General features: G+C 59.6%; 6 protein-coding genes across 6 annotated transcripts; 3 read left to right on the forward strand and 3 right to left on the reverse strand.

Moving 5' to 3' along the window:
* Positions 1–498: 498 nt before the first annotated feature.
* EHS24_002095 (uncharacterized protein) lies at positions 499–1698 on the forward strand (the record flags this gene model as incomplete). Its single annotated transcript, XM_028617839.1, has 3 exons — positions 499–557; positions 617–840; positions 893–1698. 3 exons carry the CDS (start codon positions 499–501, stop codon positions 1696–1698), a joined length of 1089 nt encoding a protein of 362 aa, XP_028473517.1.
* Positions 1699–1951: 253 nt separating this feature from the next.
* Positions 1952–4937, reverse strand: EHS24_002096 (uncharacterized protein; the record flags this gene model as incomplete). The annotated part of the gene is made up of 3 exons (XM_028617840.1): positions 1952–4081; positions 4120–4514; positions 4562–4937. The coding sequence occupies 3 exons, from the start codon at positions 4935–4937 to the stop codon at positions 1952–1954; spliced, it is 2901 nt and encodes a 966-aa protein (XP_028473518.1).
* Positions 4938–5564: 627 nt separating this feature from the next.
* On the reverse strand, positions 5565–6145 carry EHS24_002097 (uncharacterized protein; the record flags this gene model as incomplete). The annotated part of the gene is made up of 4 exons (XM_028617841.1): positions 5565–5599; positions 5656–5661; positions 5718–5803; positions 6045–6145. 4 exons carry the CDS (start codon positions 6143–6145, stop codon positions 5565–5567), a joined length of 228 nt encoding a protein of 75 aa, XP_028473519.1.
* Positions 6146–6508: 363 nt separating this feature from the next.
* Positions 6509–8431, forward strand: EHS24_002098 (uncharacterized protein; the record flags this gene model as incomplete). Its single annotated transcript, XM_028617842.1, has 5 exons — positions 6509–7133; positions 7177–7276; positions 7316–7433; positions 7468–7980; positions 8021–8431. 5 exons carry the CDS (start codon positions 6509–6511, stop codon positions 8429–8431), a joined length of 1767 nt encoding a protein of 588 aa, XP_028473520.1.
* Positions 8432–8579: 148 nt separating this feature from the next.
* EHS24_002099 (uncharacterized protein) lies at positions 8580–10821 on the reverse strand (the record flags this gene model as incomplete). Its single annotated transcript, XM_028617843.1, has 5 exons — positions 8580–9262; positions 9319–9421; positions 9478–9997; positions 10080–10485; positions 10530–10821. 5 exons carry the CDS (start codon positions 10819–10821, stop codon positions 8580–8582), a joined length of 2004 nt encoding a protein of 667 aa, XP_028473521.1.
* Positions 10822–12934: 2113 nt separating this feature from the next.
* Positions 12935–14752, forward strand: EHS24_002100 (uncharacterized protein; the record flags this gene model as incomplete). The annotated part of the gene is made up of 2 exons (XM_028617844.1): positions 12935–13029; positions 13093–14752. 2 exons carry the CDS (start codon positions 12935–12937, stop codon positions 14750–14752), a joined length of 1755 nt encoding a protein of 584 aa, XP_028473522.1.
* Between the last annotated feature and the right edge of the window lie 1001 nt (positions 14753–15753).

The raw sequence follows: 15753 nt of genomic DNA on the forward strand, positions 1-15753 counted from the left end.
CCTTTGGAGGAGCACCACCTGCCGCTCCGGTACTCACCGATCCTCTCCTCTTGCGCCAAGCGTCGCCATTGCCCGGGAATTGTCAATAACCTCCACCGACCGGGACAATACAAGTTATGCTCCCGCTAATGCCTCAAATATGTAAAAATCTTACTTTTGTATTCACTCGCCCCACAGGGGTATTGCTCCCAAAGTCCACCCCACGCTAGGGCCCAAAGATGGGGCCGGCGGCAGCATGCAGCTGGCCAGCAATGGCCAGCAATAAGCACAAAGTGCGGCTATTGAGCGCGATCTGGTCCGTACAGCTTGTCCGACCGACTCATTTTCCCCGGCGGCGGCCCCGCCATTGAGCGGCTTCTAAACCACCCAGACTTTTCGACTGCGACGCGCCCGACAGAGCGGGGTGGCCGCCGCCGATATCCCAATCGTCATTGCATCGTCCAGCAAACAATCTCTGAAGACTTGTCTAGAATAACATCTCCTAAAAAAGCTCTCACAATGTCTCGTTCTCCCATCAAGGTCGGAATCCTCGGTGCCACCGGCACTGTCGGTCAGCGGTGCGTTTTCTTTTCCATTCTCTCCGCAGAACCTGTCCACTGACTATTGTCTCGACCAGCTTCATCGAGCTGCTCGCTACCCACCCTTACTTTGAGATCCACGCTCTCGGCGCCTCTGCGCGCTCGGCCGGCAAGGAGTATGCCCAGGTGACCAAGTGGAAGCTGTCGACCCCCGTCCCCGAGTCGGTCCGCAAGATGGTTGTCCAGGAGTGCGTCCCCGAGCCCTTCAAGGAGTGCGGTGTCGTCTTCTCTGGCCTTGACCACGACGTCGCCGGCGAGATTGGTGAGTAGCGTTTACTGGACAACATGTTCTGAAGCTGACACTTTTCCTTCAGAGGACGCCTTCCGCACCGCCGAGCTTGTCGTCTTCTCCAACGCCAAGAACTACCGCCGCGACCCCCTTGTCCCCCTCATGGTCCCCCTGGTGAACCCGGACCACATCGAGGTCGTCAAGTACCAGCAGCAGCAGCTCAAGCTCTCCAAGGGCTACATTGTGTGCAACGCCAACTGCTCGACGACCGCCATTGTCGTGCCCCTCAAGGCCCTCGAGGTCGCCTTTGGTCCCCTCAAGACCGTCATGGTCACGACGATGCAGGCCATCTCGGGCGCTGGCTACCCCGGCGTGTCGTCGCTCGACATCCTCGACAACGTCGTCCCGTACATTGGCGGCGAGGAGGAGAAGATTGAGTGGGAGACGAGCAAGATCCTCGGCGGCGTCCTCCCCGGCGCCACGGGCTTTGACCTGCACGCCGCCAACCCGCTCACCGTGTCGGCCAACTGCAACCGCGTGCCCGTCATTGACGGCCACCTCGCGTGCGTGTCCGTCCAGTTCGCCGCCGAGACCAAGCCCTCCATTGACGAGGTGCGCGCCGCGTTCTCGGGCTTTGTCACCGAGGCCCAGACACTCAAGTGTCCCTCGGCCCCCGGCCAGGCCGTCGTCCTCCACGACGCGCCCGACCGTCCCCAGCCCCGCCTCGACCGCGACCTCTACGCCGGCGCGTGCGTCTCGGTCGGCCGCGTCCGCGACTGCAACATCTTCGACGTCAAGTTTGTCTGTCTCCTCGACAACGTCCGTCTGGGCGCCGCCACCTCGTCCGTCATCAACGCTGAGATTGCCGTCGAGAAGGGCTACATTGTCTAGAGATATGATGGGGCTCCGTAGTATGTGTACCCCAGAGTCTTCGCCCATAGGGGTTGTTATTGCATAGGTTTTCTTTGTTCATTAAACTAGAGGTGTGCAGGGTGTCTCTCGACTGACTGATTTGACTGGCGGCAGCTGGCAGCGGCCCAAAAACACACACCCCATCATGATATCCCATGCTGCATCTACCATCTCTACACACTGTCTTACGCATGCAATCTACTCTCTTCTCACCCAGTGCCCACGTACTCTGCTACAACGCGCCAAGCGGGTCCCACGCCTTGCTGTCGCCGCCCAGCGCCGCCGCGAGGAGCTCGTCGTCTGTCGCCTGCTTCGTTGGCGCTGGCGCTGCTGGCTCGGGCTCCTTTACAGGGACTGGCGTGGGGTCCAGTGGGGTCGTCGCCACTGGCGCAACCTTGACTGCTGGTGCTGGTGCTGGTGATGGTGCTGGCGCAGGTGCAGGTGCAGGCGCAGGCTTGACCTCGGTAGCAGGGCTCGCCGCGGCCTTTCTGCCCGCCACATCGTCGAGGCTCAGGTCCGCCAGGCTGCGGCTGACGGGTGCGTCGCCCCATGGGTTCGCGTGCGTCCAGCTGCTCGACGTCGTCGATGCCGATGTCTCGCGCTTGGGCGATGGCGGGGGGTTACGCGCCGAGGGCGTCGCGACTGATGGCGACGCGACCTCGGCAGCGAGGATGGCCGAGGGCGACTCGACGGTCCACGGGTTGGATTCCGAGGGCATGCGCAGAGCGGTTCGCGGGAGGTTGCCGCGAGACGCTTCGCCAATGCCTGTGCCGGGAGCGTACGATCCACCAGGAGCAGTAGAGCCCGGTGTGGCCCCCCACATCTCGTCATCGGCGCTCTCGCGGAGCTGCTTGACGGCCTCGGAAGCGCTCGTCTTGATCTGGTTGAAGGCCGTGAGGGCGCCCGTGCTGAGACCGTTGGAGAGCTGCGACCAGTTCCAGCCGGCACCAGCCTGCGCCGCGGCCGACGAGTTCTTGTTGACGGTCGTGGGCAGGCGGGCGAATGAGCTCGCGGCCGCAGGGGAAGGCAGGCCGGCGACACTTGCCGCGACCGAGCTGGCCGCCGAGTCTTGGCGGATAGGAGCTGGTGGGCGCGGCGACGGCTGGCGCGAAACCTCGGCAGACGAGTCTACCTCTTCAGGCGTCTCAGAAGGTGTTTCCGGCGCGAGAAATCGAGACATTGGCGCGTTCATGTCCTCTTCGCTGCGCTTGAAGAGACGGTGCCAGAACTTGATGTCCTTGGCGTCGGGAATCAGCACACCCATGTCGGCATCGTGCTCGCGCGACTCGCGATCGTCCAACTTGGGGTTGTAGTCTGCGTTGAGGTACTGCTGGCGCTGGGCCGGGAGGTCGAACCAGTCCCATGCAGAGACCGTGCGGTCAATGTAAGCCTTGCCCTTGCCACCCAGGGGCACACGGCGCGCGCGTTCCGAGTCGAACAGGAATGTGCCAAACTGGCAGGCGTACAGGTGATAGTGCAAGTCGAGCAGGTAGTCTTCATTGAACTCGAAGCGCTCGGGGAACTGGCGCTGGATCTGGCGGACACAGTCGAGGAACTGGTGGAAGACTGGCGAAATCTCCTTCAAGTGCGAGCTGGACGTAAACGTCTTTGTGACGCTCGAGAAGAAGGCCTGCGCGCCCTTGATGGCGCCGCCAAAGTCATCATCACTCTCCTCGTCTTGGTCAAAGTTTTCCGGGGTGGCGGTGAACAGCTTGTCAGAGGACAAGTGGCCGGAGCGCTGCATGAACATGTGGCCAAAGGCCAGCCAGTCCTTCTCCACGAGCACCTTGAAACCCTCAATGGTGCGGAAGTATGGGTCGAGACACAACTGGGCAATGGCGCTCAACTGGGATGTGCGGTCCCAGCCGTCCGAGCAGTGGATAAGGACGTGCGACGAGTAGACGTGAATGTTCTTGATAATCGTGACTGATCCTTCCATGATCGCAGCAATGTGCTTGAGCCACCCACTTCTACGCAGTCGTTCCCGGTCGACAGGCATCTGAGACGCCTCGGCCTCGGCGAGGGTTTCAGCCACGCTCTTGAGACTGTTGCGCATGACGTGGATGTTGTCGATGCCCAGGTGCTCCTTCTTGCAGCCCTTGTACCAGTCCATGTTCTCTGTACCGGCACCCTTGGCGCGGTTCGCCATGGCGTTGGCTGTGGGTCGTGCGTCAATGATCAGGTTTGTCGGCGTGGCGCCGTAAATGTGCAGAGGAGGTGTGGTCGATGGGCCTGCAGTCGAGGAGAATGCACTGTCCGGGGAGAGGTGCGAGGTGAAGATGCACTCAACAAGACGCTCATCTTGTGGCGAGCGCGTGTTCTTGATGCCAATCATGGGCTGCGATGAACGAGTGATCGAAGCCTGCCTGTCAGCTCGGTTCAACGAAGTTCTCAGCTTACATGGTTGGCCCAGTGCAGATACGAGAGTGCTGGGATTCGAGCTTTGGATCGATACTTTGCCGCATACGTCAAGAGCGTGTCCGAAATACGGCTCGGCACGACCATCTTGGACGGGTAGGTCGGACAGAATGTATAGTCACGGTTAATGTCGGTGAACCGCCACGCCTTTGTGCGGGATCCGACACCCTGGCGCGCAAATTCGGCGCGCGGGTTGAACGCTATCCACCCACTGGTCGGGGCGGCCTGTGTAACAGCACCGCCGACGGGTTTGTCGTCTTCTCCAAGTGTCAAGGGGTTCTGGACACTTGTATCGGGCAGCGCCTTGGACGTTGACGCCACCGGAGACCTCGGGAGAGTGTAGAAGAAGGCGTACAGTTGCTCGACCGATTCTGGCTCTATCAGCTCCGGCTGCAGCGCGCAACTTCTCAGCTCAAGCACTCACGAGCCACTGCACAGTCCTTTACACTCTGCCACACATCCTCTGCGCCGCCCTCGCGGTCCTTTTCAAACAGGAACGTGTACGAGTCAAACGTCTTGGTGCCGACAAAGAGCGGATACCTTCCCGCCGCCGACTGCGGCAAGCGCTGCAGGTTGTTGATGGTCGGGTAAGGGACCCATACCTCTTGTTTCTCTGCCTGAGGCTCTGCATGAGAACCGGTCTCGGCGCCGGGGACGACGCTGTCCGCGTTGGGCCGAAAGATGAGATGGTGTGGTGTCAGGTGCAGAGTGCCTTCGACATGGATGTGTGTGTGCGGGGGGTCGCGAGTTGTGCAAGCGAGGACGACACGTTCGACCTTTGCGACGCGGAGCGCGTCCATCGCAGCAGTGTGCGTTGTGGGTGGTGTATGTGGGTGGGGGTGGGGATGCTGATGAGAGGGGTGGAAGAGAGATGATAATCCACTGGCCACTGGACGCGACGCTGAGACAACCACACACGAGATGGCCAGCAGCAGCCGTGTGCCGTTGTACCACGCGCGTATAATACGGTGGCGGCCATGACGCAGCCAGTGTCATTTTATATGAACCCCCCCAGTTAGTCACGTGGGGATGGCGGACATCCCGCGCACTCCGTTTCTCAAGCCTGCGGTCCGTGCCGAGACACAAGAACACCCAACAGCGCCGTCGAACAACGAGCGTGCACGCCAGCATGGACGGTGTGGACGCCTTCGTTCCACCAGCATACAACTGAGACACACATGGTATGCAAAAAAATGCGCAGCGCTGACACACGGCCTTCCGACGACGCCACCCGTTGCGCTCTCCATACGGAGCAAGTCGGAGGCCACCCAACAGAGCGCCGTGGGGCTTAAGCCACGCTCGGCCTGGGTGACAACCTCGAGACAGTCACCGGCGCCGCCAAAATCTCTGATGAGCAGCAGGAACGGTATTCCGCTATATATTTTGTGCATGTGTGTGGGTGTGTTGTGAGGAAAGACTTGGAGCAATTAGTTGCCGGCGGCCTTCTGGATGTGGAACCACGCTGAGGAAACATGTCAGTGGTGCCGTTGAAACTGTTGGCCATGGGGCAAAACGTACAAGCGACTGAGAGAAGGGTCAGCACGCGGCAACGGCAGTGGCAGGATAAGGGGGAGACGTACAGAAGGGGAGACCAAAGCCGGCAACGGTGTAGATGGCGAGCTTGGCGGCGAGCCAAGGCTTGTTGGTGACGTTGGTGGGCATGGCGCTGTGGGTTTACGCGATGGGGTTGCGTGTAGTGACATGAGTGGCACGGGTGTGGCGGTTGGCATCGAGAGAGTTTGTTGTGTACGATCAAGTTGACACGAGATGCAGGTCGAGGAGGGTTCAGGTTAGAGGGAAGGGGAAGGGGGCAAGCGTCAGCTACAGGTGATCGAGACGGGGGGACGAGGAGATGGACGAAGGATCGCGATCCCGCGCATCTCCTCGGGGTCCCAAGTAACACGCACTGGTCGACCTTGTTCTCAAAGTGGACGCCACGGGCCTGCTGGGCCTGCTGGCGGGCGACACGGGCGGCGCGGAGGGGGGCGGTGCGGAGGAGCATGGACATTGTGAGTGGTGAGTGGTGAGGTTGTGATGACGACGGAGCAAGTAGCAGGTTGTAATCGACGGTCTGCTGCTGCTGGCAGACGGAGAGCCTGTGGGCCACCCGCCTGCCTCTGGCTGCCTGGGTGGGTACGCACCCCAGGCAGTCACCCAACCACCGGCCACTCACCCCCCGGCGTTATTCGGAGCCATGAGCGATTTCGTCCGTGTGGCAAGCGGGTAGCACGTGGGATACGCGTGGCATCTTTGCTTCCGTATGCACATGGGTGGCCGGTGGAGGAGGTCTGTTCGACGTGATCCCATATGTTGACACATCCATCGTACAGCCCAATCGACGCACGACACACCAGGAGGGAAGAGGGCCAGGATGACAGAACAGATACCAACAGCTGTCGCCTCTTGCTCAACCACCACCACCACCACCACCACCATCACCATCACCACCGCTCACAACCTTCCCACATCCACATCCAACGCGGCCTTTCCCTTCGCCATTGGCGGCCGGTACCTTCACGCCAAGACACGCCACCCGTTGACGGTCCGATATATCGGCCGTCTGCCCGGCGGCAACGAGCAGGTATGGCTGGGAGTGGAGTACGATGACGATTCCTGTGGCAAGGGCCACTCGGGAACGTACAAGGGCAAACAAGTCTTCCAGACACTGCAGCCTGGCGCGGGCGCATTCATCAAGTATGTCCCCGGCTCGACCCCACTGGTGTGCGGAACAACGCTCGTCGCTGCTGTGGAGGAGCGGTATGGCGCGTTGAGTCCCGAGCACCAGCTGCAGTCTGCTCCTTCTCAACAAGAGGCAGCTGCGGTCGTGCTCGGGTCCTCCAATGCGGCCATCATTGTCGAGGCTCCCGGCATGGCGGATGTGCGCAAGAGAATCGGAAGGCTGGAGCGTCTCAGAGAGATTGGGTTCGATGACGAGTGGGTGGGGACGCTTGGAGGCAGTGAGGAGGAGCGTGTAATGTTCAAGGAGAGGTTGAAAGGTGGGTATCGTGCGTGTGTGAAGATCATGGCTCACCTGCTCAGGTGTGAGGACGTTAGACCTGTCAAAGAACCTGGTCGCCAGCTGGGATCAGGTGGCAGAGATTACCGAGCATCTCCAGGGTCTTACCACGCTTGTGTTGAAGTGAGCTTGAAGGCACTTGAAGAATCGAGCTGAGAACAGTCATTCGCGAATGGCCCCGATCACCTGCCTGTCCGACGCACAGGCCGAGAGGTATCGTTCCGCGTTCAACAACGTCGTGGAACTGCACTTGGGCGACGCGGGGTACACATGGGCGGAGGTGAGCTACAAAAGGGAATGTCAGCTGATCCCAGGCAATCTGTATTGCCTCGCACTTTCCTCATCTCGAAGTACTCTACCTCAACGACAATTCCCCACTCACCAGCCTTGCCCTCGCACCCGGCCAAGACCTCGCGTCGCTCCATCTCAAGACCCTCAGCCTTGACGGGTGTCCCATAGACACCTGGACGGCGATCGCCTCTGGCCTCGTCCCCCTCCCGTCACTTGAATGCGTCAACTTGTCAGGCATGCCTATCACGACCATTCCCGAGCGGACAGGGCCTGCATTCGCCAATCTCACTCGCATCGCACTGTCGGACGCTCGAGTCACGGCGTGGCGCGATATTGACAATCTCGCAGACTGGACAGGCGGCAAGCTCCAAAACTTGCGTATTTCGTGTGCCGTATCGCACGAGGAGGAAGAGGCGATAGTGGAGGAATCACCGTCACGGGCCATTGACCCCCTGCACATGTCTGGAGAACCGCGTTCCGACCGACCCATCCTGGTGGCAAAGCTGGGCGCGTTGACAATGCTCAATTCCACAACAGTGAGTTGAGGGTCGGTCCGCTCAACTCTCTAACACCCAGGTCACATCTGCCGAGCGCTGGGACGCCGAGCTGTACTACATCCACTACGTCGACCACCTCCCTGCAACAGTACCCACGTCTACGTGGGGCCGCTACGACGAGCTGGTCAAGCTGCACGGTCCGGCCGAAAAGGCCAAGCCGGCACAGACGACGCTCAAGTCCAAGCTCATCAACGTCAACGTCATCCCGCCATCGGGCCAGACGTTTACGCTGCGTGTCCTGCCCTCGGCTCCCGTCAGCATGTTTCAGAAGAAGGCGGCGCGGACGATGAAAGTCGCCGAGGTGACGGTGTGTACCGCCCGCCGCCACGACGCCGTCATGGGCCTCTGGGAGCCGGTGGAGGAGATGGAGGAGGGGAGAGAGGTTGGGTACTATGTCACGGAGGGGGATTATGTCGTAGCTGTTGTGTAGCATATTGCATGGAGTGAGGTTTGTGGCACAGAAGCAAGGAACAAAAAAGAAAACGATGTTGCATCTTTATATGTATCACCCGGTAGAACACCTTCCAGGGTCCATCTGTCTCACGATTATTACCAGCTTTTCTAACTCTACGTGTTTTCTACTTCTGGTAGGTGGTCGTGACGTTCTTGTTACGACCGAGGCCGAGGGCCGCAGCGACGTTGAACGCAATGTCAACGTTGGAGTGGACGCCGCGGAAGAGCTCGGCGCCGGGGCCCCAAGCGTAGATGGGCACGTCGACGAGCGAGTGCACGCCCTGCGCCTCGGTGCCGTCCATGTTTCCGGTCATGCCAAACCCATCGGGCTTGTCGTCCGGGTTGAAAAAGTATCCGCTGCCGGCCTCGGCGTTCTTGGTGGCGGGGATACGCTCGTGCTTGGTGGCGGTGCGGAAGTCCTCGCGCTTGTCGGGGAAGGCCGCCCAGCCGTGGGCAATGGCGTAGCGCGGGTCCCAAGTGACCGGGAAGCCGCTGCCCTGCTCGCCGGTGAAGACGGTGTGGTTGGTGGCCAGGACGTCGTCGGGGACGACGTAGTCGGACAGACCAGAGTTGATGTACGCGCCAATGGCGTCGCGCTTCTTGCGGTCGGTGGTCTGCTTGGCGAGGTACTTTGTGTCGGCCGAGCCAAACACGTCAAAGCCGTGGCCGTGGTCGGCGGTGACGACGATGAGGGTGTTGTCGAGCTCGCCAATCTTCTTGAGGTGCTCGAGGGTTGCGCGGATGGTGTCGTCGAGCTCGAGGAGGTCACCGAGAGCGCGCTGGGTGTCCTGGACGTGCATCTCCTTGTCTGCGGGTGGGTGTTAGCTGCAAGGACGGCGGAATCAATGATCAAGTAAGACTCACCAATCAAGGCGGCCTCAGAGAAGAGGGCCCATCCAGTCTTGCGCTTCTTGGCACGGGTGGAGAGCATGTCGACGGCCTTGAGAGTCATCTCCTTGAGACCGGGCTAAAGGGAAGGCATGTCAGCAGGCATATAGCGGACACACTTCTTGCGCCACTTACCTGGTCGTACGCTCCCTGGGTTCCGTCGGGCTGGATGGCATTGGCCAGAGTGTCGGGGTAGACATTCTTGTCGAGCCATGTGCTGAGGTTACCCCTGGTGAAGATGCCCAGGGCGCGCTGCGCGTTGTCAAAGGCCTGGAGCTGGGTGTTGTTGAATCCGACCTGGTAGCCGTGCTCGGCCCAGCGGTCAAACTGCGACACGTTGCCGTTGCCGGGTCCGGGAAGGAAGTTTTCGGCACCACCGCCAAAGAGGAGGTCGACACCCTGCCAGGGGAACCAGCTGTAGTTGCCGCTCACACCGGTGAGGTACTGCTCAATAATGGCCGTGTACTGCGAACGCTGCGAGGTGTGGGTGCAGACGGCGGCAGGGCTCGCGTCGGCAATGTACGCCTTGCTGACCACACCGATCTGCATACCAAGGGTCCTGCGAGCCATCTCAAAGACGGTCTCGACCTTGGGAGAGCCAAAGGCGTTGCCGGTCGAGGTATACATGTTGAGGCCGTTGACGGTCATCTTTTTGCTAATTTTGTCAGCCTTTTTTCGGGATTTTATTTTATTTTCGGAGGGGGGTTTTTTTTTTGTTTTCCCTTCGTTCCACCTACCCAGTGAACAGAGCCGACGCCGAATTGGCCGAGTCTGTAATGAACGAGTCAAGCGAGTGGGTCATCTGCAGACCAAAGGCCTCGGCCTCATCCATCTTGAGCATGGTCTGGTACTTTCCGTTGATGGTCTTGTGGGCGAGGAGACGCGCAGCCGAGACCATGGACCCGGCCATGCCGTCACCCAGGAAGAAGATGATGTTCTTGGCCTTGGGCTTCTTGGGGAGGGGCAGAACAGTCCAAGTAGCAGTGGTCTGCATGCCGTTGTTGTAGGTGAACACGACGTGGTACTCTCCAGGCTGGTGGAGCTGGATGTTGCGGTACGACTTGGCGAGGACGTTGACGGGCGTGGCGGCGCCTTCCTCCTTGGCAAAGAGGTCCTCAAAGTAGGTAAAGTTGTACGACTCGACTGCAAGACCGTTAGCCTCTTGAAAGTGGAGGTCAAAGGCTCACCCTCGGCATCGGCCTTGATGCCGAAGAACTTGGTCACGTCCTGGAGCTTGGAGCCCTTGGAACCGATCTGGAGAGTAAAGTCGGGGCTGGGGACACCATTGTTGTAAGCCTCCGATCCGTTGACGGGAGCCTGGACTTCGACGCGGATGTCAAAGGTCTGGCCGGCGATGAAGTCGACCTGGTCGGGCGGGTACACACAGCCGAGCTTGGGGCAGGCGGCAGAGCGACGGAACGTCTGCGCAGTGGCAGTACCGGCCACGAGGACAGCGGCCAGGAGCTTGAAGGCGACCATTGTCGGAGGTCGATTTTCTGTGAGTGAAGAGTGGCAGAGCTGCTGGAGAGCGCTTCTTGTGCCGCTACAGTCGAGCTATATATGCCACAAAGGTGCAAGTGCCTGCGTATCTGATAGTCCATGCCCATGGGTTGCGTCACTCCAGACTACAGCGTACGAGTTGGGATGACTCTGCGTCTGTGTGGTCTTGGCATCGACCGTTTTACCATCCTACATCCAGAGAGGCGTGTGGACGTGTGGGCATTAGTGAAGAACGTGGTCAATGGACCACTAGGCCCACTAGGTAGGCGCTCCTCGCGTATCCGCCACTATTCCGCTCGACCAGGCACCCACAGTCGCTTGTGGACAACGTGCCGCACAGTTGCGGAGCATGCGGAGCTCAACCACGCCGGTCTGTGCACTGGAAGGAGCTGTGAGAAGGGGGCCTTCCCCGGACATGGTCCTGACGAACATGACGATCGGGCCTGTGTCGGCCGCCAAAGCTTGTTGGATGGACTTGATCTCGGCAACAGTGGCAGTTCCTCGCGGCACCGCGGAGTCCGTGGGTTCGGAGCATCAGTTCAGTAAGTGAGGGGGTAGATCATAGCAGGACGTCAGAACACATTTAGCACGTTTGTGGCCTTCTCGCTTGAGCGCTTGACAGCCACACATGAGAGCATGGGCGAGTGAGGACAGAGGTTTGGTTGAATGCCAAGCCAAGCCGTGCGCCAGCCCGCATGGCGCCAGCTGTTGGCCCACTTGTCCCGCGTAGCATGGCGAACGAGGAGGAGAGGAGGGTGCCGCCGGGGCACATGCATGGGTCCTGGTTGAATGGGTCATGTCGCAATGCCAAGAACCACCATTCGAGCGATACAAGAGACACGTTTGCCTCGTCAGCGAATAACGTGCCGCCCAGCTCGTCATATCTCGGTCCGTTCAGTGTATCGTCAGGCACGGCGCACAACGCCGCCGCCGCCGTCCACACCTTTTTTTCCGGATGTTGCTAAACCACTCTGCAGGAGGGGTCTCTGTTCAGCATGCAGTAGACGTCATGCTGAGAGGTGCAGAGCATTGGTTCCGTAATACACCTAGTTGTGAAGATCTGCTAGTGCTGAGACTAGCGACCATGGGCGAGCAACTAGGCCTTGTCCTGCTGGAAACCGTCCGCGCTAAGCAGTCAAAGAGATCCCATACGCCCTCTCCCCAGATCCGCCCAGAGCTCTGAAGAGTGCACAGACTGGAAAGCGGGGGGCATACGGTATGCAAGGCATCATTCTGTGACTTCATGCGACTCTGGTTCCATTGGCAAAGTGTTTGCTAAAGGTCGACAGGGAAATGGTAGGCAGAGAGAGAAATGTCCGGAAGCGCAACTCGCCGTCCGACCTACCACACGCCCGACACAACACATGTGTCTGTCGTTTCTCAATGTCTGGATCATCATACGCGTCATGAAATCACAGCCCTTGCCATGCAGTGGAATGTCTGTCTCTGATATGGTACAGGCAAGCAACGTTGCGGTGTGGCATTCAGATATTCAGCGGTGCCAAGGGCGGGCTGAGGCGAGCGCATGGGCCAGTCAGGTGGTGGCTGCATGTCATGATCTGTCACCTCCTAGCCCTCCCGGAGGCGCCGTTGCCGTACTGCTGTGGAGCACAGAGTGGAACGGGGCTGGCACGTTAGAATGTAAGCCCGGGGGTGAGCTGGGCCTTACCCCGTGTGGTAGAACGCTGCAATAGCGCCAGCGCCAGACGCAGGACAATGAGGAGGGGGGGCGGAGGAGTGAACGGAAGAGGGAAAGGAAAAAGGCTTGGCACCGACACTTTATCATCCTGCCAAGCAGCCATCCAGTCTTGGCACTGTAGAAACGTGCTGCTCAGTCGACGAGTCGTGGCACCTCGTCTACATGTGTACCTGCTAACCGATGCACGTTCGAAGACTGATTTCAGCTTCTGAGACCTGTTCTGGACATAGTGCGCGGAAAGTAGAGCATGTTGCCGCTTGGGCGGTGTGGCTGCAAAGTCGGTCGTCTGACAACCGTGAACCGTCTGGTCGTTCAAAAAGAGCGCCTGTCAGCGAGTGGTCTGGTTCTTCATCCCGTTCCCCGCCAACCCAACCACAGCCACACTCTCTCACAATGGCATACTTCCACGAGTATGACTGGATCTTCGCCATCGGCCTGCTTTTCGCGGCCCTCGATGCCTTCAACATTGGTGCCAACGATGTGGCAAAGTGAGTCGTGTGACTTGCCCCCCCGCGGGGTCGGAGCGAAAAACAGCCACTGACCCAGCGCAGCTCGTTCGCCACTTCGGTGTCGTCGCGCTCGTTGACGATGCGCCAGGCCATCGTTCTCGCTGCCATTTGTGAATTCCTCGGTGCCGTGCTTGTTGGTGCCAAGGTCGCCGGTACCATCAAGAACGGTATCATTTCGCTCAAGGTCTTCCAGGGCAACGCCGGCGTTGAGATGCTCGCTTTCACCTGTGCCCTCGTTGCCTCTGCCACTTGGCTCATGATCGCCACCAAGAAGTCGTGGCCCGTCTCGACCACCTACTCGATTGTCTCTGCCCTCGCCGGTGTTGGTGTCGCCCTCGACGGCCCCTCGGCTGTCCAGTGGGGCTGGAACAACGGCAAGGGTCTCGCCACCATCTTTGCTGGCTTTGGCATTGCCCCCGCCATCTCGGCCGGTTTCGGTGCCATTGTCTACCTCATCACCAAGTACGCCGTGCTTGAGCGCAAGAACTCGGTCAAGGCTGGTCTCATGATCTCGCCCTTCTACTTCTTCACTGTCGTCGCCGTCCTCACCATGTCGATTGTGTACAAGGGCTCGCCTTCGCTCAAGCTCGACAAGCTCCCCAAGACCACCATTGCCCTCGCCATTGTCCTCACTGCCCTTGTCGTTGCCATTCTCTCCATGATCTTCTGGCTCCCTTACGTCTACTGCAAGGTCGTTCGCAAGGACAGCAGCATCCGCTGGTACCACTTCTTCTTCGGCCCCTTGCTCTGGAAGCGCCCTGTCCCCGCCCAGGACGAGACCAAGGCCCACGTCGTCGACTACCGCGTCCACGGCCGCGACGACGGCCACGTTGCTGGCACTGACGTCTTCGCCGAGACTGCCGCTGCTGCCCCCTCGCCCGTTCAGACCAAGGGCTCGGACATTGAGGCCGAGGCCGACCTCGAGGGCAAGGAGCACCGCACCGAGCCTTCGTCGCCTACTCTCCGCCCCACCGCCGAGGTCCCCCTGGCCGAGCTTGAGGACGACTCGCGCAAGATTATCGGCGCCTGGTACCTCCCCCGCAACCTCTGGGTCCTTGTCCGCTACCAGATCCCCAAGGTCATCCTCTACGGTTCGTCGATCGACATCCACAAGGCCCAGATGGGCAACGCCCAGGAGAGCGACCGCATCCACGAGATGCACACCCGCGCCCAGCAGTACGACAACGAGACCGAGCACCTGTACTCGTTCCTCCAGGTCCTCACTGCGTGCACCAACTCGTTTGCCCACGGCTCCAACGACACTGCCAACGCCGTCGGCCCCTTTGCTGCCATCTACTACATCTGGAGCACCTCGTCCGTCACCCCGGCCAACACCCCTACCCCTACCTGGATTCTCGCCTTTGGTGCTGCCATGCTCGTGATCGGTCTCGCCACTTACGGCTACAAGATCATGGTTTCGCTCGGTAACCGCCTCACCATGCACTCGCCTTCGCGCGGTTTCTCCATGGAGCTCGGCTCGGCCATCACCGTCCTCCTCGCGTCGCAGTACGGTATCCCCGTCTCGACCACCATGTGCATCACCGGTGCCACCGCCGGTGTCGGCCTCGTCTCGGGTGGCCCCAAGGCCATCAACTGGCGCGCGTTCGGCTACATTGTCCTCGGATGGGTCCTCACCGTCCCCGTCGCCGGTACCGCTGCCGGCTGTCTCATGGGCATGCTCCTCAACGCCCCCCACTGGTAGACGATGTAGAAAAACACAACCCCGAAAAATTATATCTGGAGTCTTTGGTCTCCAAATCCCCGTAGAGTTTCCCCACGCCGATTTCCTTCTTTATTTTCATAATCCGCACACGTTGGGTCTGTCGTACATTAGGGTACCAGACGAATGCCACCATCAATGCCTCAGCATAAAAAACACGAGAAGCTGCAACAGAGGGGGTCTGGGTCGTTGCAAGTGGTCGTTATTGGGAAGACGTTTTTTTTTTGGCACCTGGCGTATGTCCTCACTTCAACTGTCACAGGCAGAGATGGTGGGGGTACAGACACCGCTGTGGCATTGTTCATTGTCTCCTTTCGTTCTCGCCACAGTTCTTCGTTCCCACATCCCTTTTCGTAAAAACCCACTTGCAGCAGCGAATGACCCTGCCATTTCTTCCCCTCCCAACACCTCCTGGTTCTACCCGCTCCAAGCACGTGAGAGTCGACTCCGACTACATGACCAACTCCCCACACCATTCGAACAAGAAAGCAGACTAAACCCACTGTACATTCCACTAACTAACAACGTGCGCTCTTGTTGTGAAGGTTCTTCATTTCTCGAAAGCAACAACATAGAACCTGCTCGGCGACTGAGCTAAACGCCCCAGGCCATGCTCCATCTCCTTTAATCTCCGTTTGCCGGCCGAGCGGGGTGTGCCGCCTGTGATGAGGAAAGGCAGTGAAGCGAGTGATGCCAGTAAAGCTAGTAGTGAAGCGAACACGACACATGCATGCCTCCCACGGCGTTGGACATGGAGTGACTGCAGAAGAGTGTAACCTGGTGGGACTGTCGGGCATGGCCGACAAGGTGTGCACGCGCGCATTATGACGACGCGGCTAGTCGAATTAACCGGCCGCTTCTGGGTGGTGGCCGTGAACGCTCGTTCCAGCAACGGACCAGCCCGTGCGTTTACATTCTGGCCATATCAACGCACCTCTCGCTCGTGCTCACACACCCACGCTGTGCCCGGTCACCTACTGCTC

The sequence above is a fragment of the Apiotrichum porosum genome, assembly GCF_003942205.1.
Source record: "Apiotrichum porosum strain DSM 27194 chromosome Unknown scaffold_12, whole genome shotgun sequence".
NCBI classification, from domain to species: domain Eukaryota; kingdom Fungi; phylum Basidiomycota; class Tremellomycetes; order Trichosporonales; family Trichosporonaceae; genus Apiotrichum; species Apiotrichum porosum.